At 40.6% G+C, this 25747-nt stretch overlaps 1 protein-coding gene across 7 annotated transcripts in view; it reads left to right on the top strand.

Moving 5' to 3' along the window:
* The window catches only part of ELAVL4 (ELAV like RNA binding protein 4), an 89653-nt gene extending 74593 nt beyond the window's left edge, over positions 1 to 15060 (top strand). The window contains exons 3-7 of one of the 7 annotated variants that reach the window (XM_044300962.1): positions 2986 to 3139; positions 5768 to 5993; positions 9344 to 9382; positions 10560 to 10582; positions 14338 to 14684. In XM_044300962.1, the coding sequence (XP_044156897.1) occupies positions 2986 to 3139; positions 5768 to 5993; positions 9344 to 9382; positions 10560 to 10582; positions 14338 to 14684 (789 nt within the window). Of the gene's footprint in view, positions 1 to 2985; positions 3140 to 5767; positions 5994 to 7624; positions 7628 to 9343; positions 9383 to 10559; positions 10583 to 12937; positions 12967 to 14337 lie in introns of all 7 variants that reach the window. The other 6 variants (XM_044300960.1, XM_044300959.1, XM_044300961.1 and 3 more) reach the window with 6 other exon arrangements.
* Positions 15061 to 25747: the final 10687 nt, after the last annotated feature.

Here is a 25747-nt window from a genome sequence, read left to right as displayed (position 1 = left end):
CAATCAGATCTGTGAAGCAAGCACTGAGTCTAAGGGCACTTTCACACTTGCGGCAGAGAATTCCGGCAGGCATTTCCGTCGCCGGAATTGCCTGCCGGACCCGTCAAAACGTATGCAAACTGATGGCATTTGTCAGACGGATCAGGATCCTGATCCATCTGACAAATGCATTGAAATGCCGGATCCGTCTCTCTGGTGTCATCCGGAAAACGCTTTTTTTTTTTTTCACTTTTTTTGCAGTCTGAGCATGGGCAGACAGCAAAAACTGATCCATTTGCCGGCATTAGTGCATTTCAATGGTAAAGCATGTGTTCCAGAATTGTGGCAAGTGTTCCAGAATTTTGGACGGAGATAAAACCACAGCACGCTGCGGTATTATCTCCGTCCTGACAAGGCAAAAAGACTGAACTGAAGACGTCCTGATGCATCCTGAACAGATTGCTCTCCATTCAGAATGCATTAGGATAAAAGTACTGATCAGTTCTTTTCCGGTATTCAGCCCCTAGGACAGAACTCAGCGCCGGAAAAGAATAACGCTAGTGTGAAAGTACCCTAAGAATGTAATGAGAGTCTACTAGTTAAAAGAATCGAATGATTCTACTTAGTTATAGACTCATTCAATTCTTTGAGTTAAAGAATCCTGAGTCATCAGATGAGTTACTGAGTTAAAAGAATTGTGTGTCACCAGAACATTATACACCGAGTCTAATGCTTTTGTGGCAGCAGTGATAAGGGACAGACAGACGGACAGTCAGCAGAGAGAAAAGAGAAATGACACAGAGTTTAGATTAGAGGAGATCCTCATTCAGATTCAGGCTGCGTCTGTGTGAAAAGGGGCATTTTCACAGGTAAAGGGAGCAATGGTTGGCTTGCCCCGGGTGTTGGCAACCCACGCTATGTCACTGTTTGGTTATGTAATTTTCTAATATAATAAGTGTGTGTGATTATCACTTGTCCAGGACAGGTTTTCATTTTCTGGAAGTAGACTGCAAGAAGAGATCTTGAAAACGTTGAGGAATTGAAAACTGTAGTATTAGAAAATGTTTTATGATTTGAAACTGGAATTCCCTTTAAAGAGGTTGCCGGGCCAATATTTTTTTGTACACAAACAAAATTAATATTCATCTTAATTATGTCCTGCCGTTTGGACACTTTCCAGGTCCTTCTCCAGTCTTTGCTTCCTGGTCTTTCTCAACACCCAGGAAACGACCTCGCAGCCACTCAATGGCAGTGATTGAAGGAACAGGAAACAGAGACTGGCAGGGGACCAGGGAAGCATTGGAATGAGAGCTGTGGGGGCTTGGTGAGGTGAATATTACTTTTCATTTTTATACAGTAACCGGTTTTAAAAAAAATGGCTGAACTATACTTTAATGGGGTATTCCCATCTGGAACATCTGGAACATCACTAGGGTATGCCATAAATGTCCAATGGGTGTGAGTCCCACCCTTAAGACCTGCTCCTATCTTGAGGTGAGGAAATCACTGTAAACAGAGAGCATTCTTGTTGCACTCCATTTATTGCTATGGGACTTCCAAATATTGCAAGCGAGTACGCTTGGCTATATTCAGAAGTCCCAGACCAGTTCTTGAGATACAGGAGGGTTCCAGAGGTGGGACCAGCACCTATCGGACATTTATGTCATACAGTGCATTTGGAAAGTCTTCAAACCCTTTCACTTTTTTTACATTTTATGTTCAGGCCTTGTGTTTAAATTAAAACAAATTCATGTTTCCCTCATCATTCTGCACTCAATACCCCATAATGAGAAAGTGAAAACAGAAGTGAAATCTTTGCTAATTTATAGAAAAGAAAAATCTAAAATCTTGCATTGACATAAGTATTCAGACCCTTTACTCAGGAAAAAGAACTTTCGGGAGCAATTAGAGCCTCCAGTCTTCTGGGGTGTGATGCCACCAAGTTTGCAAGCCAGGGGATTTTCTGCAATTTTTCTCTGCAGATCCTCTCAATGTCTGTCAGGTTGGATGGGGACAGTCGGTGGACAGGCATTTTCAGGTCTCTACAAAGATGTTTTATCGGGTTCAAATCAGGACTCTGGCTGGGCAGCTCAATGACATTCACAGCTGTGTGCTTAAGGTCATTGTCTTGTTGGAATGTGAATCTTCTGCCCAGTCTGAGGTCCAGATCCTCTAGATCAGGTCCTTTAGGTGCTCTTCTTTTACAAACTCCAGGTGGGCTTTCATGTGTCTTTCACTGAGGAGAGGCTTCTTTTTTGCCATAAAACCCAGACTTATATAGTGCTACAGTGATGGTTTACCTTCTAGAAGTTTCTCCGATCTGCACACTGGATATTTGGATTTCAGACAGAGTGACCATTAGGTAGTTTGGTGGGGCGGCCAGCACTAGAAAGAGTCCTCATTGTTCCAAACTTTTTTCATTTAAGAATTATGGAGGCCACTTTGCTCTCGGGAACCTTCAGTGTAGCAGAATTTTTTTTGTACCCTTCTCCAAATCTGCGCCTCCACACAATCCTGCAAGACCTTATATAGACAGGGCTGTGTCTTTCCAAATCATGTTCAATCAACTGAATTTACCACTTCAAACAAGGTGTAGAAACAGCTCAAAGATAATCCAGAGGAATGGGAGGCCGCAGTCATAGAAAAGGGTCTGAAGACTTATGTCCATGCAAATTTTGAGTTTTTTCTTTAATAAATTAGCAAAAATTCCTGAAATTCTGTTTTCACTTTCTCATTATTGGGGGCTGAGTGCAGATTGATGGGAGAAAACTTGAATTGTTTTTGTTTTGACACAAGGCCGCAACATAAACATAACAAAATGTGAAAAAAGTGAAAGGGACTAAAGTTTCCAAATGCATTGTATGTTTTTGATATGCCATAAATGTCCCTGATTGGAAAACCTCTTTAATATTGTTCCAGATTGGTTCCAGCCATCTTGTCCCTAACAAGATATCATTTGTCTATTCTTTACCAGTGATCTGATGACAAACTCCTCATTTTTGTCAGGTTTCCTATGCCCGGCCCAGTTCCGCATCAATTCGTGATGCTAACTTGTATGTCAGCGGCCTTCCAAAAACTATGACGCAGAAAGAACTGGAACAATTATTTTCACAGTATGGACGCATCATCACCTCAAGAATCTTAGTGGATCAAGTTACAGGTAAGTAACTGCATATTTGTATATTGGTTAAGGCTACATGCACACGACCGTATGTGTTTTGCGGTCCGCAAATTGCAGATCCACCAAAAAAAAGAAGCGGATGACGTTCCGTATGGCATCCTTTTTTTTCGGATAATTTTTTTTTGTGGATCTATTGTAATAATGCCTATCCTTGTCCGCAAACTAGAAAAAAAATAGGATGTGCACCATTTTTTTAGCGGAGCAACAGAACAGATATACTGATGCGGACAGCACACAGTGTCGGAACGGAACGGACACGGAAACCAAATACGGTCGTGTGCATGAGGCCTAAGGATCACTCAGATTAAAGGAGTTGTTCAATGTCATCTAAATAAAGCATATTCATTCTATAAGGAAGGTTCATATAGTTTTATGGTAAAATATCAGTAAAACTTGACAACTATGCCTTTATACTTAGGAGTCCAGTGGGCGGTCACACTCAGTGATTGACAGCCTTCCCTTTCTAAGTGTACATACAGACATAGCCATCAGCCACTGAGTAGGACCGCCCACTGGAGTGCTAAATAGAAGGAGCAGAGAGCTTAATGAATAAATTACTAGTTATACAGAATCTTTTCCCATAAAACTATATATTAAACTGCTCATCTTCTCCTGACTTTTTCAATGTGCCAATAAGTTCACTTTAAAGCTTATTGTTACGCCACCTTACTGTATGTATAATGAATTTTTTTTTTCTGCCCAAAGTACTCCAAAGACTGCATACTTTTGCCCTATATACTTGTTTTTATGTTGACAATTTTCTTCCATTGTTCTTAGCATCACTGCACCCTGGCAGGAAGTTTACATGCAGAACTTCCTGCATTCATAAGCTTTCTGCTGGGTTTGAGCATGCTTTGTTCGGTAATGTTTTCCAGGACTTGGTTCGACAAACTAACATGTAAAGAGGAGGTGTAGGGGGCGTAACTACATCAGAGGGCACAGTTTGAAGGGTGGAACAAAACATTACAGAGCAAAACATGTTAGGTTTGTTTAGAAAACCCAGCAGGAAGCTGATGAAAACAGGAAGTTCTGCATGCAAACATCCTGCCAGGATGCAGTGATGCTGAAAACAGGGAACGGAAAGTGCTGACCTGAAAAATATGTATATGGGGCAAAATTTGCAGCATTTGGGCTACTATGGGCTGATAAAAAAAAAACATTATTGCATCAGAGAACCCCTTTAAATCCTGTCATTAATTAAACAGGCATGTTAATACAAAAAAATCTACTCTATGTGTCAGTGGAACCAATTTTATGGAACAGTAGTGCGTGGACATATGTTTTCTAATTGGTCTCAAAGTTTGCACATGAAATAGATACCTTTAAGTTGTCCCACTATCTGCACGTGGCATCTTCAACTATAAAAAAAAAAAAAAATGATATTAAAAGCAGCATTCCCATCTTATAAAGTGATGTCACGTGGCTTTATGATCATGACCCAGATGTAGTCCTGTGTCCTTTTCTAAATGTTATCCTTAAACCCTGTCCAGGCTGATAACATGAAAGGGAAACCATGTATTTCTCATATTGGTACTTAGGAGTAAGGCTGTGTTTGCACATCACACTAGTGTGCCATGTGGCCAATAGAATTACAGCAAAACCACGTTTTTTCATGATTTGCAGCCCTTTTCTGATGTGGTTATTGGTCCCTCCTTTTTTCCGGGTGAAATATACTGTATTTTAGTGTTTATTTTTTCCTGAAAAACTGCAATTATTCATGGTAAAACGCATTGTGGCTTTGGCCATGTGACCTATTACCGCAGCATGCAAACACAGCGTATGGGATCTTTAACAAAAAAATTTTACTTTTCCTATGTCATAGACGCCTTTAAGATACTTATATCTAGAACTATTTAATACATGTACCATTCTAAAGGTTGTCCAAGTGTGCATGTGTCCTCAGTAGGGAGAGGGAAGTAAGCCTCTATCAAACATCACTGGTGGTGGCTTATCTCCATTGAGAACAAAAGGATGGGACATACGGAATTCCAATTGTCCATTCTTTCTCTCCCCAACATCTGCCATTGGCCGAGAGTCAGGAGACCCATACACATTAAATATTCATCCCATCCTGCCAAAATCTTCAGGTTCAGCCAACTTTCATCTAATGTGTGTGTCCAGCTTAAAGGGCTATTCCAGGATTTTTACCCTACTTAACCAGCCCCTTTAGCATTGGGTACCTAACAATGGAATGATGCTCACCTGCAGCACGCTGTTCCATTCCTATGCTCTTGCTCCGTTTGGCTATCTTTTGATCCCAGACTCGTTTACCTCTGGCTGGGGTACGGACGGGGTCACGTGCATCACAGTACCCAATAAGTGGCTTCAGTAGTGACATGTCCTAAAGTGGCACGTCACTACTGTGTCACATGCTGCTTGGGGTCATGTCACCACTGAGGACAATCCTTGGCTTCAGTGAAGCACCTGTCCCACGGCCATACTGTGTATAACAGTCTGTGGGCTAATTAAAAAGGGGCAACCTCTTGGAATACCGCTTTAAGGAGAATGGTATCACTGCACATATTCACACTCCTATGCATTTGACTGATGCTAAAGACAAAAGCTACTGAGGTTCGACAGAAAGGATTCACAATGTGTCCTCTGCAGGTGTGTCTCGGGGAGTTGGATTTATTCGTTTTGACAAGAGAATAGAGGCCGAGGAAGCCATAAAGGGATTGAATGGACAGAAGCCAAGTGGAGCAACTGAACCGATAACTGTGAAATTCGCCAACAACCCCAGTCAGAAAACCAGCCAAGCGCTTCTTTCGCAGCTCTACCAGTCCCCCAACAGACGCTACCCGGGCCCTCTCCACCACCAGGCACAGCGGTTCAGGTAACTATAAGCCCAATGTGGTACATTTAGGTTCATCGCCTCCCATCATGAATGTACTGAGTATGATATCTTTTAATTAATTGCCTTATAATAAATCACTCATTCTTCATTCAATCCATCGAGAGCGGCGAGGCCTGGTAAGACATATGTAGCGACAGCACAAGACGTTGTTTATGCTAATACGCGTATCTCCTGTCATTGATTTGTTGGCTAGTTTCCTCATCTGTATAGTAAGAGATTACTTACTGTACGGCTGGCTGGAAAATATGCAAATAAAGACCAAAGCGTCTGGATATGCAGAACTCATACAATGAAAAAGCCAACGCAGTGCTGAAGGACGGGAAGAGACCGCTTCCTTCGAGCTACGGCACTGGATTAGCATTCTCTGTGTCCACGTCTGCCACATTGGAAAGGGTTAAAGGTTTTTTTTTCAGAGGGTAATACGGTGTAAGTGAGGATGTCTCCTCGTCTCTGTGTAAGATAGATTGATTATTCACTCAGACCTGCTCAAAGGCCCATTTTATTCAAGGCTGAGAACTAATCTTCTGCCAAGTTTCAGAAGGTATTGATCAACCTCTCTGCAATATTCTCCCGTGGTGCTCCAGAGAGCTGGCAGGCAGAGCCGGGGAGCTGAAATCCTTTACTGGTCATCATTTTTTAATATCTGTGCATGCAGAGCCTGAAAAAAAAAAAGATGAATTATGGCTTGCCTTCTTCCAAAATGTATAACTATTTTTGGTGAGCACTACCCGCCCCTCCTCTTCCTCACACCCTCCAAAAATGTAACATCCTGTAGTCTGAAGACTGTTTCCAAAAATGGAGCAATCGTCTACTGGCGAAAATCATCTCGATTCTGACAGCCGAGGACCAAAATGCATGAACCATTATTTGCTGTCGATCAGGGAGCAATTCAAGCAGTACGTATAATTAACATTTTTTGACTGCAAGGAGAAAAAAAAAGGCAAACGGGTGGCAGATTGTGGAGTTGCTTTGCACATTTTTGCATATTAACTTAATATCACGTATTCTGCTATACCCCGTACAGCTGTGCAACCTTTAAAGGAGAAGAGCTTGTAATAAGGAAGTTTTCATGACTCACTAATTTTTATATATATATATATTTATATATATATTGGTTGCTGCTAGACTTTTTGTAAAATGTGCTAAAATTTGGCGCACTTGGGGTGCGTAATGTCGCATCAAGGTTTAGACCTATTTATAAAGCAAATGCTGCAAAAAGAATAATCCACTGCACCTAGTTCACCTGTTTCGGTCTGGTAGCCCAACATGAAGGCATGGATTGGCTATGGGGGGGTGGACTAAGGCGCAACAATGCACACCAAAGCTGCGCCACAATTTAAGCTCAAAGTAAGCTAACCAATAGTTGGCATGATGGTAGACAAGTGTGTCTAGCCACTCACCACATTTATTATCCAGCCTGAGCCACTGTGAGTAGTAAATCTGCCGATATATATATGCAAATGTATACTCTGCAGCAGTCATACCAATGTAGTGCCGAGCTGTGGTACTCCAGTGCCGGAAACTACATAGTGGACTGAACCAAAAGCAAAAAGTCCTGTCCATTGTTTAGTTTCCAGCACCAGTGGCTGCCGAAAAAAGCTGTTGATCAGCAGGTGTGCCTGGTGTCAGCACCCCACCAAAATGATATTGATGATCTGTCCTAAGGATAGTGGTTTTCCAAGATTTTCATTTTGATTGCCTATCCTCAGGATAGGTCTGTGATGGATAACCTCTAAGCACTCCAGCTGTGGTAAAACTACGGCTCCCATGATGTACACTTGCTTGGCTGTTCTCAGAACTCCATAGAAATGAATGGAGCATGCTGAGAGTCGTAGTTTAACCACAGCTGGAGTACCGGAGGTTAGCCATCACTGGGATAGGTCATCAGTATGCGATCAATGGGGATCTGAACCCCATCGTCGCACCTGAACAGCTCCATGAGTGCTTAGTCCTCTTCCTCGGTCAGTACGTTACATTTATCGGTCATGTGGCCTAGGAGCAGATTAGTTCCGTTCAAGTGAATGGGGCTGAGCAGCGATATCAAACACTGCCACTATCAAATGTCCAGTGCTGTGCTTGGTGAGCTGCGAGGAACCAGCGATTCTCACCAGAGCTGCGACTTCCTCCAACAGCCGACAGTCAGACCCCCACTAATCTCCTATTGATGAGCTATCCTGAGGAAAATCCCAGAACACTCTAAGGTAGACAATGACCAGTCCTATGTCCCAGATACTGACTGATCACTTGACTCAAATTGCAAGATGTGTATTTCACAAAAGGGGTAATAGTCTCCTTACCAATCCCTGCCACTCCCACGCCAGCACTTCCCTTGTGCCCTGCCAGCAAACACCGCTGTGACCAGTGACTCACTACAGTAGTCACCTGTTTTGTCAACATGCCACATCTGGAGCCAGGTTAAGGCTACTTTCACACTTGCGTTTCTATTTTCCAGTATTGAGATCCGTCATAGGGTCTCAATACCGGAAAAAACGCTTCCATTTTGTCCCCATTGATTGTCAATTGGGACCAAACGTGACTGAACAGAGTGGAGTGCTCCAAAATGCATTCCGTTCCATTCTCATACTGGAGAGCAGCATGCTGCGGTTTGCTTTCCGTCCTGGGATGTGCAGCAAGACGGATCCATCATGACCCACAATGCAAGTCAATGGGGACGGATACGTTTTCTCTAACACAATCTGAGACAATAGAAAACGGATCTGTCCTCCATTGACTTTCAATGGAGTTCATGACGGTTCCGTTTTGGCTATGTTAAAGATAATACAAACGGATCCGTTCATAACGGATGCAGATGGTTGTATTACAGTATAAGCAATGGAAGCGTTTTTTTGCTGAACCCTGCCGGATCCAGCAAAAACACTAGTTTGAAAGTAGCCTAACAAAGATTGGCGGGGTACCAGGGAAGTGTTGACTTTAGACCATCTGTGGATTGGTAAGGTGAGTATTAGTCCTTTTGGTATTTTGGACCATTGTAATCAATTTTGAAACAATTTTATGGGGTTGGACAACCCCTTTATGTTGCACAAATTGTGTCACACCTATCGGTGCCTCTTTTCAAGTAACGCGAGAAGCCAAAGTCCCCTTCTGGCCAAAGCCTAAGGTTCAGAGCAAGGGTTAAAAGACAGCATGTTACATTTCTGGAGTTTTTTTTTCCGGGATTTGATTGACTCCTACATGCTGAAGCTCTATCAGCCTAATCAAATGGTAGAAGATTTGTCTTTCTGTTGAAAAGGGACGTCATTAATAACAGCTCCATTGAGCTCTCTTACCATCTGTAAGACATTAACCCAAAGACACTCCTTCTCTTTCAGGCTGGACAATTTGCTTAATATGGCCTATGGCGTTAAGAGGTAATTAGAATTTCACAGAATGCCAGATGTCCATGTTGGCACAGATTGGCGCTATAATTTATTTCTTTTCTGTTTTGTTATGCTTTTTTTTTTTTTTTCAATTCACTAACTTTATTTGTGTTTGTTTAATTGCTCTTTTTTTCCCCACCAGCATGTGACATTCTGTTCTTTTATGTTGGGACTTGGTTTTCATTTCTGAAGATGCCAGTGCATTGTGGTGTTCCATATTTTTATCACTATTTGGTTTTTATTCACAGGTGGGCTTTATTGGCGGTTAAGGTGCGACAGCTACACTGGTCAATAGAATATATTGATGCCCTGTGGTTAAGGGTAGGGCCGCTACACCCAGTTGTTTGTAGCTTATCTACCCGTCAGCAGAGTCCATGTGCAGTGACATTAAAGGGAATGTATTGAAGACACCAACTCACTAGCCATACCCTTCCCCTCAGTAGCCATTGCAAGATAACCCCCCACTAAGAGACCTATAGGCCCTAACAAAGGATACGGAATGGGTAGCATTGTACTCTGAGATTTAAAGAGGACCTGTCTGTTGCCCAGATGTGTCTGTTTTAGTAAATACTTATGGTACCTTCCCCAGAAGATAATTCCAAAGCATATATTCCTAAAACTCTATGTTGTGCCATTCCTCTGTTATTTCTCCTAAAAATGTATTAATAACTTGACTACTGGGTGTTACCAGTTGGGGGGGGGGGGGGTGTTCCTTGATTGTCCATTAAAATAAAAGCTACAATTTTCAGACTGTGACGTCGCCTTTGTCAAGGAGAATAGAAACACCCAGTCATCTAGTTCTGATTTTCTATAGGAAATAACAGAGGGACACCATAACACAGAGAACCCTTCAGAATTGGTATTGCATAGGGAATATGCGTATTTACTAAGTCAGGAGAAGTAACGGGTCAGCATTAACTCATTTTCAACCCTTAGTTTAGTACTTAGTTTATCTGCTGAATCTAAAAAGTTGTATTATGTAGCTAAAAAAAAAAAAATCCACTTACCTAAGAAATGTATTGGGGGTAACCTGCAAGAAAAGATGGTGAAATTTAATTCACCACCATTTTTCAAAATTTTAAGCTGAAAAGCTTTATCAATGCAGGAGCATGCAGTAGCTATAGGTCACACTCGAGGTTACAGCCACGCTAAGACCCTGGCATCTGAGGGTGTCCAAAGCCCCTCTGCCACATGAACCGACACCTGTATTGTGGTATATGGTGGTGGTAAGGAGGGGAGGCGATTCAGATTTTGCTAGGGAGCCCAGGAGCTTCAGGTTACATCTCAGCACTAGTGATGAGCGGCAGGTGCCATATTCGATTTCGACGAAATTCGCGAATATTCGATAGAATATTCGTTTTATATTCGTCGAAATCGAATATTCGTCATTATTCTTGTTATCGCGATTAATATGCGATTTAAATAATCGAATTTCGATTTTAACTTAAAGGCTACTCTCCTATTGAAATCGCAATTCGATTTTTTCAAGTTATAATAATCGAATTTCGATTTTAACTTAGCACTGCTATATGCCATATTAGGCTAACGAATATGGAATATAGCAGTGCTAAGTTAAAATCGAAATTCGATTATTATAACTTGAAAAAATCGAATTGCGATTTCAACGTAATTCTCAAATCCGACAGTACATTCTAGTATATGGAGTCGTTCCCATGGTGATGGGGACGCTCCATAAGCATGGAATATGGCTTCAATGGCTTGGTAGAATTAGCGAATTGACGAATATATTCGTTATATTCCACAAAACGAATATAACGAATGTATTCGTCATATTCCACAAAACGAATATAACGAATGTATTCGTCATATTCCACAAAACGAAGATAACGAAGTATTCTGCATCTTCATTTTAGCTACCTATTCATCAATTTCGCTAATTCTAGCAATGATATAGGAAAGTTGACTATAGAGACAGCTAAGTTTAATTCGCTATGCGATTATATTACTGCTTTTTTTTTTTAAATAAATAGAATAATTATAATACCTGATAATTATTATAATTATACTATTTATAAACACAAGCTGTCATATAATCGCATAGCGAATTATACTTAGCTGTCTCTATAGTCAACTTTCCTATATCATTGCTAGAATTAGCGAAATTGATGAATAGGTAGCTAAAATGAAGATGCAGAATACTTCGATATCTTCGTTTTGTGGAATATGACGAATACATTCGTTATATTCGTTTTGTGCAATATGACGAATACATTCGTTATATTCGTTTTGTGGAATATGACGAATACATTCGTTATATTCGTTTTGTGGAATATAACGAATATATTCGTCAATTCGCTAATTCTACCAAGCCATTGAAGCCATATTCCATGCTTATGGAGCGTCCCCATCACCATGGGAACGACTCCATATACTAGAATGTACTGTCGGATTTGAGAATTACGTTGAAATCGCAATTCGATTTTTTCAAGTTATAATAATCGAATTTCGATTTTAACTTAGCACTGCTATATGCCATATTAGGCTAACTAATATGGCATATAGCAGTGCTAAGTTAAAATCGAAATTCGATTATTATAACTTGAAAAAATCGAATTGCGATTTCAACGTAATTCTCAAATCCGACAGTACATTCTAGTATATGGAGATGTTCCCATGGTGATGGGGACGCTCCATGAGCATGGAAGTCGGCAGAAGCGGCAACGGGCACTGACTGGAGCAGCCAGGAAGCCAGGAATCCAAAGGACAGGTAAGAACAACTTTAGGGAAGTGGGAAAGAAAAAAATATAACAATAAAAAAAAAAAAAAAAACGAATATTCGAAATATCGAATTTATATCACTATATTCGAAATATTCGCGAATTAGCGAAGTGCCGATATTCGCGAAAAAAATTCGATATTCGAATATTCGCGCTCAACACTACTCAGCACCAATAGATTAGGTGGCCTCCATGAATGTGAATGATCCGTGGAGCTGTCAGCGCCTTAACTCTCGCTGTTTTCTTTTGTTTGCAGGTTTAATAACTCTGATAAAATGTTTAGATTATTTGATTTTTATTATTTTTTCACACATTCCGTACACCTCTCCAAATGTGTTGTGTATATGCAATGAAGCTAATGCAATTACCTAATTTAATTGAGATACACAAGCTAATAAACAACCAGTAGTCAGGAAATCCAACATGCAGTTTTGGTTTGGTCATTGTAGCAGATGTTAACAATTAATGTAAATTATAATTATCCACAATATGTAATATTTCATCCAGTGACCCTTAGTTCAAGATCAGATCAAGTGCAGCATTAAAGTGACCCTTAATTCAAGATCAGATCAAGTTCAGTATTAAAGTGACCAATAAGTTAAGGTCCGATTGAGTGTGGCATTACAGTGACCGTTAGTTCAAGGTCAGATCAAGTGCAGCATTACAGTGAGTTTGAGTTCCAGATCAGATCGAGTGCAACATTATAGTGACTTTTAGTTCAAGATAAGATCAAGTGCAGCATTAAAGTGACCTTTAGTTCAAGATCAGATCAAGTGCAACATTAAAGTGACTTTTAGTTCAAGGTGAGATCAAGTGCAACATTAAAGTCATAGCAAGGTCATATCGAGTGCAACATTACAGTGACCTTTAGTTCAAGGTCAGATCAAGCACAACATTTGATCTGTCAGTCAAACCCATTGATGCTGACATGTTTGATCATTTAATGTGGGACCTCCTTGCTCTCCTCCAACAGCTGATGTTGGGTAGATCACGATTGGGCATATTTTACATTAAAAATCATGGATCTTCTTGTAGATTTTACCCTATGCTGTGCAAAGGGTTAAATCTGAGGCAAAAATTCTCAGAAAGAATTTACAGGCTACCCATTTAAATCCCGCACCACAAGTCAATTGGCACAGATATTTTCCTGCCTGCAGTGTGTGGAAGAGATTTGTGGAGTTTTTTTTTTATTATCAGGAGTAGTGTGACTATGATGTTTCATTCTGCCAGATTCTGCTCTTTATGTGCACTGGAGTTGGAGCTTCACTGTGAAGTGCCCTATGTATTGAGCTGCAGAGTCCCTCCCTTTGATAGTGCATTTCAAAAAAGGGGAGGCGCTCAGTGCGCAGAGCACATTACAATGAAGCTGTGCCCTGGGCACTTTCTGGTGCAAAATCTGGCAGATTCAATTCACACTAATCCTAATAATAAAAGCTGAGAAAAAAATGTTTGTGCTTCACTCCCTTGCCTTTACTTAGTGCTAGCAGCAGTTTAGAATGGGCAAAACTGCTGGCAACCTCCCTTTAAAAATTAAATCTAATGCTGCACATACCCAGAGGTCTCAGTTTCATAGAAAGCCAGTTAGCCAACTAATATGATTAAAGTAAATCCATATAAACACTGTAAAAGCACACAAACTTTACACATTCAGGCTATAAGATTACAATAGCAGCTAAATGTTTTTTTTTGGTTAGTTTTTTGGGGGGGCTTGTTCATATGTATCAGTTTGACATGGGTCATGTCAATCTGGTAGATAGGTACAGTGGACCCATATATAGTTCCCATCCTTTCCTTTCAGCAGAGAGTTAGCTTGACTTCTTGTACCCCCTAAATGAATATATAGCAACACACCTTTAGGTTAAATTGATGGCTTTGAAAGATGTCTGGCATGAAACACACCCTATTAAAAACCAGAGGGGACAGTTATGCCATCAGTTTCTCCCAAACTTATATATAATAGCAGGAGGTAACTGAGTTTGACCTCTGGATGTATATGAACAAGCCCTTATGTTATCGAAGAGCCATTCCATTGGTTCCACTAGGAGAAAGTGGAAATGTGTACAAAATTGTCTTTTTATTTAATATTATCTTTGTTATTTTATTTTTTTCATTATTTGACTGTTTCTGAATTTAAAGATTGGGTCAGAAGTGTTTAACTTTTTTTTTTCCTTTTACGATTTATTAATATTTTCTGATCATTGATGACCTCTACTTTCTTTTCTTCTAGGTTTTCTCCAATTACAATTGATGGAATGACAAGCCTGGTTGGAATGAACATCCCTGGGCACACGGGTACAGGCTGGTGTATCTTTGTTTACAACCTCTCCCCCGACTCAGATGAGAGTGTCCTTTGGCAGCTTTTTGGCCCATTTGGGGCAGTCAACAACGTCAAAGTCATCCGTGATTTCAACACCAACAAATGCAAGGGATTTGGCTTTGTCACAATGACCAATTATGATGAAGCAGCTATGGCTATTGCCAGCCTTAATGGATATCGCCTGGGAGACAGAGTTCTGCAGGTTTCCTTTAAAACCAACAAAACCCACAAGTCTTGAATTTCTAGCCTATATACATCAACCTGAAAACAAAAATTCTGTTCACGAACAAAGAGAAGAGGGAAAATATAAAAAAAAAAAAGACTTTCAATGGCTTATAACCAACCATGGACTTTATAAGCCAATGTTGCCTAAGTATTACCATTGGATATCCTGTGATAAACCGGAAAGGATTTTATAACGCTTAGAAAAAAAAAAGAAAATAAGAAAAAAAAACTTTGATGCATTGAATGTTCTTTCATAGCTGTTGTCGTTGAATATAATATACATAGATTACAATGAGCAGGGCTTTTTTAACCCAGCCGGCTAGTTTTACACCTTCTTTGAAGGTGGCTGTTTTTAAGATGACCATGAGTTCATTTGAAGAAGTAAAAAATGAAAAAAAATTATTAAAAAAAACTTGAGAAAAAAACGATTTTTACAAGTGTAACACTATAAAGAAAAGAAAAAAGTGTTTTTTCTTTTCTTTTTCAGCTTTCTTTTCTGTTCACTGAATAAATCCTTTCAGATTGGTGACCGGTTCCCCCCCTCCTTTCCATAAGTCCTTTTAGTGTGGGAATATAGCAAAGGTCCTGACACTCAAAGGGTAATTAAAAAAAAACATAAAAGAAACAATATAGTATGTTTGTGCAAAAAGGGAACAAAAATAATGACTTTTGCATTCAATTGTATTGTTTCTTGACTTAGGTGTTGAAAGGAGATTTCCGAGGGGACCATGAAGGTCAGAATACCTGATGACGCAAAACCATTTAAATAAATGAACAATGTTGCCAAAGAGTTTGTCTCTTTGCTGAAAATGGGTTTCCAGAAAAATCTATTTTTATAAAATATAAAGAATTTTTACAAGAGAATCTGGATTTGAGAAAAAAAATAAAATAATATTTTGACTGTCTAATTTAGGGGGAAAAATTGACAACTTTGTCATTCATACTGCACTGGTAACTTTTTAGAGAACAAGATATGTTTTAAATTGGATTAGTAGAATGTTTTTTGAAAGATGGATTACAAACAGTTGGTCTTCGTATCTTTTCATAGCATAATGCAAACTATACTATTGAGTGAGGGAGAGTGTACTGCACAGGTCCCCAAAAAAATAAAACCACACAGTCAAAACCCAAATCAAAGCAAGAGGTGCATTGCAAGACAATTTTTTTCTTTAAGTCATCAGTATGGGATATCTGCAGAACAAAAGAAAACGTACTTATTTTACTTTTTCTTGTTTTGGGCGGGGCAAAAAAACTTCCTTAGTTTGAGCTGTAGGTGCTACAAAATCATTTACATATCTTAGTATCATAGTTAAATGTAATGTGTTTAGAATAATAAAAGGAAACATTTGCTTTAAATTCGTTAAAAAAGGGTTTTCGAGTTCACTTTACGGCCCTTTCCAATATAACGGGGCCGCGTTGGCACATTTTAAAACACTGTTTTTATGTTGCTTGCAACACGTATTTATTTAATTGCTGATGTAATGCATTTGGCCAATATCAAATATAGCAGGTTTGGCTAGTCTATTTATTTGTTTACTTAAACTATGGGAAGAAGCATATTATTGTGTCATTTCTTGTGTGTGTACGTGTATATATTATATAAATATATATATATAAAGTTATTTTCTTTTTGAATTTCTGTTAATTTATTATTAAGTTGTACTCCTTTGCTAGTTCTGTTTGTATATGTCTTAAAATGTTTTTCTTATAATACTTGATTGACAAGCGTATCAAGGTAACTTGTGTAGAAATATTGTTTGATATGTTGTCATGTTTGTCGTGAATCTTTTTTCTTAATGCACAGTAGAAACGAACAAAAATAATAATAATAACTGGGTCTTTATTTTTAATGTACTTCTGATGGATACACGAACAGAGCTATGGGCTAAAGACGAAGGAAGAATCGGCTCTCCCACATCCAGTGCACTGATAATTTTAGTATGTTTGTGCTCTGTACCGTTCTATATTTTAAAAAATAAAACATAATAAAAAATGTTCTGCTCTTCCCTGAGTACTAGGAAAAGTTACTCACTATGCATAATCTAGTTGATAGTTACAATTTGCTATTGCTTTTTCTTGTCTTGTTATATCAAATCTTTTCAATACAAGTTTAGTCTTAATGGTAATAAAACGTTGTTATGGTTATATATAACGTGCTCGGTTTGTGTATTTTATTTTATTTCATTCACCCATGCAGGGAAAACAGATTTTGGGTCTACTTATGAAGATTTAATTTTTACAATGATTTATTTTTATGATTAATTATTATAATCATAGATTTAATGAAAATATTTGTCACAATCAGAGTTGGACTCACCCAACAGAATGCCCAATATTTGACTCACCCAACAGAATGCCCAATATTTGACTCACCCAACAGAATGCCCAATGATGATGGTTCTCACAGTGATGGGTCCTAAAGATTCTGCAGGGGACAATCTCAGAGCCAATCCCCTGCTGCTAGAGACTAGGGATGAACGACTTTCTTAGAATTCAACTCAGGTCCGAATCAGTCGTCCAATTTGTTTAAGGCCCAAATAAATGCAGCTTGTAGATAGAACAAAGTCCAGCTCTCAAGTGGTAAAGGTGCTCGGACCTGCTCTGCACGGATCTGCACATGCAGGAAGATTATTGTTTATACATTTTTTTAATGAAGAAATAAAGAATCATTGATTTTACTCGCTGGATCCATTTGGACTTTTTTGCTCCAAATAAATGCAACCTGAATTGCAAGTGCGCAATTGCCTAAAAACTCTCTCTCTTCTCCTGAAACAAATCACACAAAATTAAAATTCTTTCAAACCCAAATTTGTTGGAACATTCTTCTCAAATTCCAAAATGTTCTTAATTGAATAGCTTTTTTCTATCAGGAGCAATTCTTGGCTTAATTCACGTACGACTTACTATCATTTATTATAGTGGTTCTCAAGTTCTAAAATTAATGGACTATGCCTAGGCCCAGCTTTAAATTGTTGGACTATCCTTAGGATAGAGTCATTAATATAAGATTGGTGGAGTGCCGACTCTTGGAACCCTGCTGATCAGCTAATTGTAGGGGTCATGGCGCTCCAGCACAGCTCCATACTTTTTCGAGTGGCTGTGTCTGGTACTACAGCACAGACGAGGACCAGGAACAGCCACTACTGTATATTGAAGGGCATGCAGTCCTGAAAAGGAGCTAATTGACATGGGACTGAGAGTCAGACCCCCAACAATCTCATATTGGTGGCTTATCCCAAGGAGAGCTGGAGTAACCCTGTAATGATTTCTGTGCACTGATAACAACATTGTTTTGGATGCAAATGAAATAAATTGGATGTGAACATGCTCTGTGTAAATGGAGAGGCTGCCTGATTGGGTTTCCAATGCCTGATCATGTTATAGTTACACTGACGAGCAAAAGGGTGACAATGTTTTGAACTCTTGTCTTTCAGGCTCCATATCTCACCATCCACTACAGCTTGGAACGTGAGACCACCATCATTTTATAGACAATCATCTTGGCTCTCATACATTAATTGGACTTGCAACTATTTAGCCTTTGATTAGTTATGCAGATTCTTGTCATGTAACTGCATGTTGCTGTTTTGCTCCTAAAATTCTAAATTTTAATTTTTATTATTTTGTAAATCCAGCTTTAGCTTTCAGCACTGCCTGAATCCTTCTGGGCATGCTCTAGATCAGATTGAAGTCTCGACCGAAATCTGTTCCCAGGTCTCTTCTATACGTTCCCAATGTTGGTGTACACTGTTCGACTCACTTGTATACGAATACAGCTTTTTCGTCAACTTACGTTCAAAGCTGTAGTGGATGCTGAGATTCGGAGCCTGAAAGTCAAAAGTTAAAAACCCTGTTACCTTTTTACCCGTCAGTGTATGTTATTAAATTAGAATTTGTGGAAATACAGAATTGAATTTAAACAAAGTACATTGTCAGAAGTTAGCTATACTTTATACTATATATATATTTAATTTTTTTAGAGTTACGGGTATTTTTAGAATATCTACAGGCAAGGTTGTGGACAAAGCATTTTAAATTTGCTTCTACCTCAAGTAAGCACCTCAAGTAAGCACCTCTGAACACAAAGAGACAGTGCTAGGACCACAGCCTATGTCTCCTCCACCTCCCCAGTTTTCCAGAGCAAAACTTTGAAAGTATGTCCATGTGCTCACATTTTTTAAGGCAACTTATAGTTAACATATGAGAATGATAAAAAAAAATCTAAAAATTGACCACTGGCCCCATCCGTCTAGGAGTCTAATGACCTTTGATAAATTTAAGAATTCATCTATATCTTACACTTTATCATTTTATATCCATGGCCCTTTCATCCAAAAGACAAACTACTATATTTTCTACCCATCCTGTCGTTGAGCAGTATCTAAAAAAGCTCTACAGGCCACCATGGTCCAACACAGTTCAAGAGCAAACTGGCAATCAATAAAATGACTGGCTGAAAGATAAAAAAAAATAAGTCATTCTCAACCAAATCCCCTGGTTTTGGCAGGACCAGAAGACTATATAATGTGTCCCAATACATAAGTTTGGGGGAAAGAAGGATCAGCTGTTGGTTTTCGACATGCCACCAGTGGTATCTATCAAGGACTCATTCCTCCCTCTCCATTCAGGAGATATGCACGCTTGGCTGAGCCTGGCATGTAAGTGTATGAGGGGTTAGGAGGAATAGCCGTCAGATGAACAAGGGTTTCACCAACAAATATATACCTGAATGTTTGATGTAAGATCTGCTTCACCATTGGGCTATATGCACACGACCGTATGTATTTTGCTGTCTGCAAAATACGGATCCACAAAAGATAAGGATAATCCGTGTGACCTCCGTGTTGCATGAGTTTTTTTGCAGATCCATTGTAACAATGCTATCCTTGTCTGCAGAACTAACAAGAATAAGACGTGCTCTATATTTTCTGCGGGGCTACGGAACGGACATATGAATGCGGACAGCACACGGTGTGCTGTCCACATTTTTTGCGGACCCATTGAAATGAATGGGCCAGCAAGCAATTTGTAAAAAATAAATGGAATGGACATGGAAACAAAAGACGTTCTTGTGCACCAGCCCTTAGTATGATATATGCCTGGATGTATGCTGTCCTGCCTCTCTTGAAACCTGCTAATGAAAAGCTTTCCTTTTTATATCTAACATATAAATGTGGCTCGAACATTTTCATCCTGTAGTACAAATCACAATAGCCACTGCCAAGGCATTATCTAAGCATCTCTCACTGACATGTGTGCATTACTATTAGATCCAATATGGCAGCACTATGTATTAATGAGTAAAATAAATACTGACACTAATCATCTAGTATCTTGCAACAATTTAAAATCACACAGGACAATCTGGTTTTCTTTTCAGTTACTACATCCCAGGAATGTAAATTAAAGGGGTCGTGTCACTTCAGCAAATGGCATTTATCATGTAGAGAAAGTTAACACAAGACACTAATGTATTATGATTGACCATATTCCCTCCTTTGCCGGCTGTATTCATCTATTTATCACATTATACACTGCTCGTTTCCAGGGGTTACGACTGCCGTGCAGATATGAGGTGGCCAGAAAGGAAGCTGCTGCGCATGCGTTCCTATGCTCACTCCCGCCTTCCCGGAAGACGCTTTTTCTTATAGTGTGCAAGCACGGCCACTACTGCTGTATTGCACGGTGGTCATAACCCCTGGGGCCGGGCAGTGTGTAATGTGATGGAAAAATTAATCCAGACAGCAAAGGAGGCAATATGGCCAATCACAACACATTAGTAAGTGCCTGGTATTAACTGTGTCTACACGATAAATGCCATTTGCTGGAGTGAGACGACCATTTTAAGCATTCTTCTACTCCAAATACTTATTCCAAATATAAGACTATTGTGAGAAGAAACATCTTGGAAAATTAAAGATTCTGATAATCTAGCACTTCAGTGCTTCAGTACAGTCACATACAACGTTAATTAAAAATACCATACTGTATAATCAGTGTACAGTACCTAGGAAATCAAGGTAAATAGATTCTTATATGCAGTTACGGCAAAATAGCGATTTAGCTAAAGAATATAATCCTTAAAGGGGTTGTCCAGGATAGTTTTATTTTAAGTATCCCCTTTTCCAAGCCACCCACTTTGAAAAAAGCTATACTTACCTGCAACTAGCCGCTCAGTTACAACTCCCCGCTGTCTTCACCGGACCTCCAGTCCCCGCCTGTCAACTTCCACATGGACATGGTGATGTGTGCCACTGCAGCCAATGACTGGCCTAAGGTAGTGACATGTCCCCATGAAGACATGCCGCTGCTGGGTCACGTGCTGCTTGTGGAAATGTGGTTGCTGAGACCAGTGTTTGGCTACAGCGGTGCACGTGACCCCCTTCCATGCGGACGGGGATCGGAAGTCTGGTTGGGGGAGCAATGGAGTGATGAGGAGCAGGTAAATACAGCTTTTTTCTCAGGTACTGCGGAGTGGGAGAAAGTTTTTATTTTTTTAAATGCTTTATTTTATGAGTCCCTTTATTATAGGAGTCCAGTTAATAAATTATAGGAGTCAGTATATAGTTAAGTAAGACAGTTGTAAGGTTGACAAGTGTAAATTAGGTATCCTCAGCTATACAGACGTATTACATAAACAACTATGTTTTTATTATTAATTTATTTATTTTTTCATAATATAGTTTTCTGCTCAGAAATTAGTAGTCTTTGTTAACAACTGCATTTTTGGCACGATTCCAGCTCTTACCGTTTCCACTAGTTCTTCAATTTCAGGATTGACAAGCATCCTTGGAAACATCTTTCTCCTTCTCATTGAAGTTCTTCCTTTTTTGTGCCCTGCCCCTGAATCATGCTGCCCTGCTGTTTACTACCTTTCCCAAGATCCCCCTATAATTAGCAAACAAAGGAGGTGGATTTTTAGGCAGCAGGAAATTGGTCATGCATGAGATGGAGACCCCTGGCTGGAACAGAAAGACCAGTAACACACAGATGGTCACCATTATGTCATGTGACCACACAGAAGAAATCTCTGCATATTTAAATAGAAAAATGTAAAAAAAAAATATAATGGTAATAACCTCAGTTTTGTATCTATAGCTGGAATAGCTATCAATAAAAGAACATTATTACTGAAGTCTTTCTTTAATATTAGCAGTAGAGAGGAACGAATCGAAGCTGACAAAGTCGAATTCGTTCCGAAATTTCAGGAAAAATTTGATTCTGAATGAATGCGAATTTCCTCACGCTTCGTGGTAACGAGTCGTGGTAATGGCATAGCTGTGATTGGCCAGTGCAGCATGTGACCTAGGCTCTATATAAGCTAGAGTCACGTAGCGCTGCACTGTTACTAGTGTAGGGAGAGGATGCTGCTGCTGTGAGGGAGAGAATAGGAAAGAATCTTTAATCAGAAGTACTTGTTAACTCAGCCATCTACATAGATTTAGTTGTGTGGGTGCAGTGCACAATCTTTTTACCCTGCCCTGAGCCCAGTGACACAGAAAAAGAAAGTTTATTCTTCTGTTAGGTGGGCAGTGGTGGCCATTTTACGCAAGCTCAGTGCACCAGCACAGCATATGTGCTTTTGTGACATTCAAATCCAAACTCACCCATTTTTGGCAATATCTTACATCTGGTGCCTTTTCAGCATTAGTCAGTGTGCAATTTAAGCTAGAAATACAGCTATAATTTTCTGGGTTTTAAAAAACACCCTTTTTGGGCAAAATACTTAATTTTACAGCCCTTGCTGCATCTGTACGTGTGAAATTCAAGCGCTATATACAGTACTGCTGTCATATTCTGTCTACGGTTTTATCTCCGGCGAAAAAAACTGAAGACTTGCCTGAATGCCGGATCCGGCATTTTTTCCCATAGGAATGTATTAGTGCCAGATCTGGCATTCAAAATACCGGAATGCCGGATCCGTCCTTCCGGTCTGCGCATGTGAAAAAAAGGTTTTAAAAAACACCCTTTTTGGGCAAAATACACAATTTTACAGCCCTTGCTGCATCTGTACGTGTGAAATTCATGCGTTATATACTGCTGTCAAATTCTGTTATTCAAAAAAAAAACATTTTGAGCAAAATACTTAATATTGCAGCATTTGCTGCATCTGTTATTGTTAAAACAAGCTTTAAATACTTCAATAATTTTCAGGGTTTTAAAAAAACACCTATTTAGGGCAAAATACTTAATTTGCGGCCTTGTCTGCATCTGTCCGTGTGAGATACACGCTTTAGATACTGCTGTGCTATTCCGGTATTTAAAAAAAACACCCATTTAGGGCAAAAATCTTAATTTTGCAGCCTTGTCTGCATCTGTACATGTGAGATACACCCGTTAGATACTGTTGTTCTATTCTGCTATTAAAAAAACACCCATTTAGGGCAAAAATCTTAATTTTGCAGCCTTTGCTGCATCTGTCATTGTGAGATACATGCGTTAGATACTGTTGTTCTATTCTGTTATTAAAAAAAACACCCATTTTGGGCAAGATCCTAAATTTGAGAAATATGAGGAGAGCGCCAAATAAGGGACGTGGCCCCGGTCGTGGTGCTGCTGGTGGAGCTCCTGTTGCAGGGAGAGGACATTGTTCGATCTGTGTCAGATACACGCACAAGTGAAACACCTTCCTCAGGTGCAAGTAGGCAACAGAACCTTCAGCCGTATTTGGTCAGGCCTTATGCGGCTGTACGAATGGTGAGGCCAGAACAAATACAGGCGATAGTAGATTGGGTTGCTGACAGTGCCTCTAGTTCCTTCACATTGTCTCCCACCCTGTCCCCTGCTGAAACCGCAGAGTTGGCACCTGCAGCCCATGGGCATCTGTCTTACACCTCATCCCCTTGCAAATCAGCCAAGCAGTCTAAAGCCCAAGTCATGCAGCAGTCTCTTCTGATGTTTGTTGACTCTGTTAGCAGGGTTTCCCAGGGCCATCCACCTATCCCTGCCCCAGAAGTGGAAGAGATTGAGTGCACCAATGCCCAACCACTTATGTTTCAAGATGAGTACATGTGAGGACCATCACAGCACGTCTCGGATGATGATGAAACACAGGTGCCAACTGCTGGAGCTTTCGAAAGTGTACAGACCGACAAGGAGGGCAGGGGTGAAGACTGGGTGGAAGATGATGTGGAGGACGATGAGGTCGCCGACCCCACATGGAATCAAGGTCATGCAAGTGACCTGTGTAGTTCGGGGAAAGAGGCGGTGGTCGCACAGAGCCACCAGCACAGCAGAAGAGAGAGCAGGCTGCACAAGCGGAACTGCCGTCCACTAGACAGTATGCCTGCTACTGCCCACCGCAGCAAGAGACCGAGCACACCAAAGCCAGCTCCAAGGAGTTCCCTGGTGTGGCAGTTCTTCAGACAATGTGCTGATGACATGACACGAGTGGTTTGCACGCTGTGCAATCAGAGCCTGAAGCGAGGCATAAATGTTCTAAACCTGAGCACAACCTGCATGACCAGGCATCTAAGTGCAAAGCACGAGCTGCAGTGGAGTAGACACCTCAAAAACCAAGAAAGGTCTCTGGCTCCTCCTGATTCCTCTTCTGCTGCAGTCTCAGCCTCTTCATCCACCTCTGGAGTGAAAGTGCCATTTGCCACCCCGCAAACAGAGGATCCACCAGCAACACCACCATCTGGGTCACCAAGCATCTCCACAATGTCCCACGGAAGCGTTGAGCTCTCCATCTGCCAAACACTGGAGTGGAAGTGGAAGAGGAAGTACCCCCCCCCACCCACCCACGATCCATGGCCCTGAAGGCCAGCATTTCAAAATTACTGGCCTTTAAAATGCTGTCATTCTGTCTGGTGGAGACGGAGAGTTTTAAAAGCCCTATGGCGGTAGCTGTCCCACAGTACGTCGTGCCCAGCCACCACTACTTTTCCAGGCGTGCCATCCCTTCCCTGCACAACCAAGTGGGGGACAAAATAAGGTGTGCACTGCGCAACGCCATCTGTGGCAAGGTGCACCTCACTAGGAAAAATGAACCAGTAAGCACAGTCAGGGCCGTTATATCTCCATAACAGCACACTGGGTAAATGCAGTGGTGGCTGGGCCTGAGGCTGATAGCAGTTTGCCACATGTCCTTCCACCACTGAGGATTGCAGGGCGCTTCAGTTTGCCTCCTGTTGCTTCCTCCTCCTACTCTGCTTCCTCATCCTCTACCGGCTCCTCATCCGGTCAGCGTAACACCATCACCACCAACTTCAGCACAGCCAGGGGTAAACGACAGCAGGCAGTTTTTAAAACTTATCTGTTTGGGGGACAAACCCCACACCGCGCAGGAGCTGTGGACGGGCCTTGAACAACAGATCGATGAGTGGTTGGTGCCAGTGAGCCTCAAGCCCGGCCTGGTGGTGTGAGATAATGGGCGAAATCTCGTAGCAGCTCTGGGACTAGCCGGTTTGACGTACATCCCTTGCCTGGCGCATGTGCTGAATTTGGTGGTGCAGAGATTCCTTAAAGGGAACCTGTCACCAGTTTTGTGGTGTCTTAACTAAGGGCAACATAAATAAGTGACTGACTCTCTTAGCAAAATGCTGGGTCACTTTCTTTAATTGACCCAGTCAATCTGCCAACATCTTGTATTGAAAAGCTCCAGCTGATAACGATGAGTCCTGAATATTCATGAGCTCCTGACTCTTCCCGCCCACCTGCTGCTGAGTGACAGTTATTTTCCATATGAATAAGCAGCAGGTGGGCAGGGGCGTGGCTATAGCTCTGAATTAAATAAACACTGGACTCAATGACATCACGCTGGACTTAAATCAGCTCATTAGCATGCGGCATGCGGCATCTTTGTGTGTATATTATGAGGTAACCATCTGTCACACCAGTAAGTGAATACATCTAAGGCAATTTTTAGTAGTTAATGATTGTATATAATTAGTTAGATTATAATCAAATATCCACATGACAGGTTTCCTTTAAAAATCACCCCGATATGTCAGAGCTGCTGCATAAAGTGCGGGCCATCTGTGCGCGCTTTCGGTGTTCTCACCCTGCTGCTGCTCGCCTGTCAGCGCTGCATCTAACTTCGACATTCCCGCTCACCGCCTCGTATGCGACGTG

This window comes from Bufo gargarizans, chromosome 7, assembly GCF_014858855.1.
Source record: "Bufo gargarizans isolate SCDJY-AF-19 chromosome 7, ASM1485885v1, whole genome shotgun sequence".
NCBI classification, from domain to species: Eukaryota; Metazoa; Chordata; class Amphibia; order Anura; family Bufonidae; genus Bufo; species Bufo gargarizans.
This window is presented reverse-complemented; position numbering and strand designations above follow the sequence as displayed.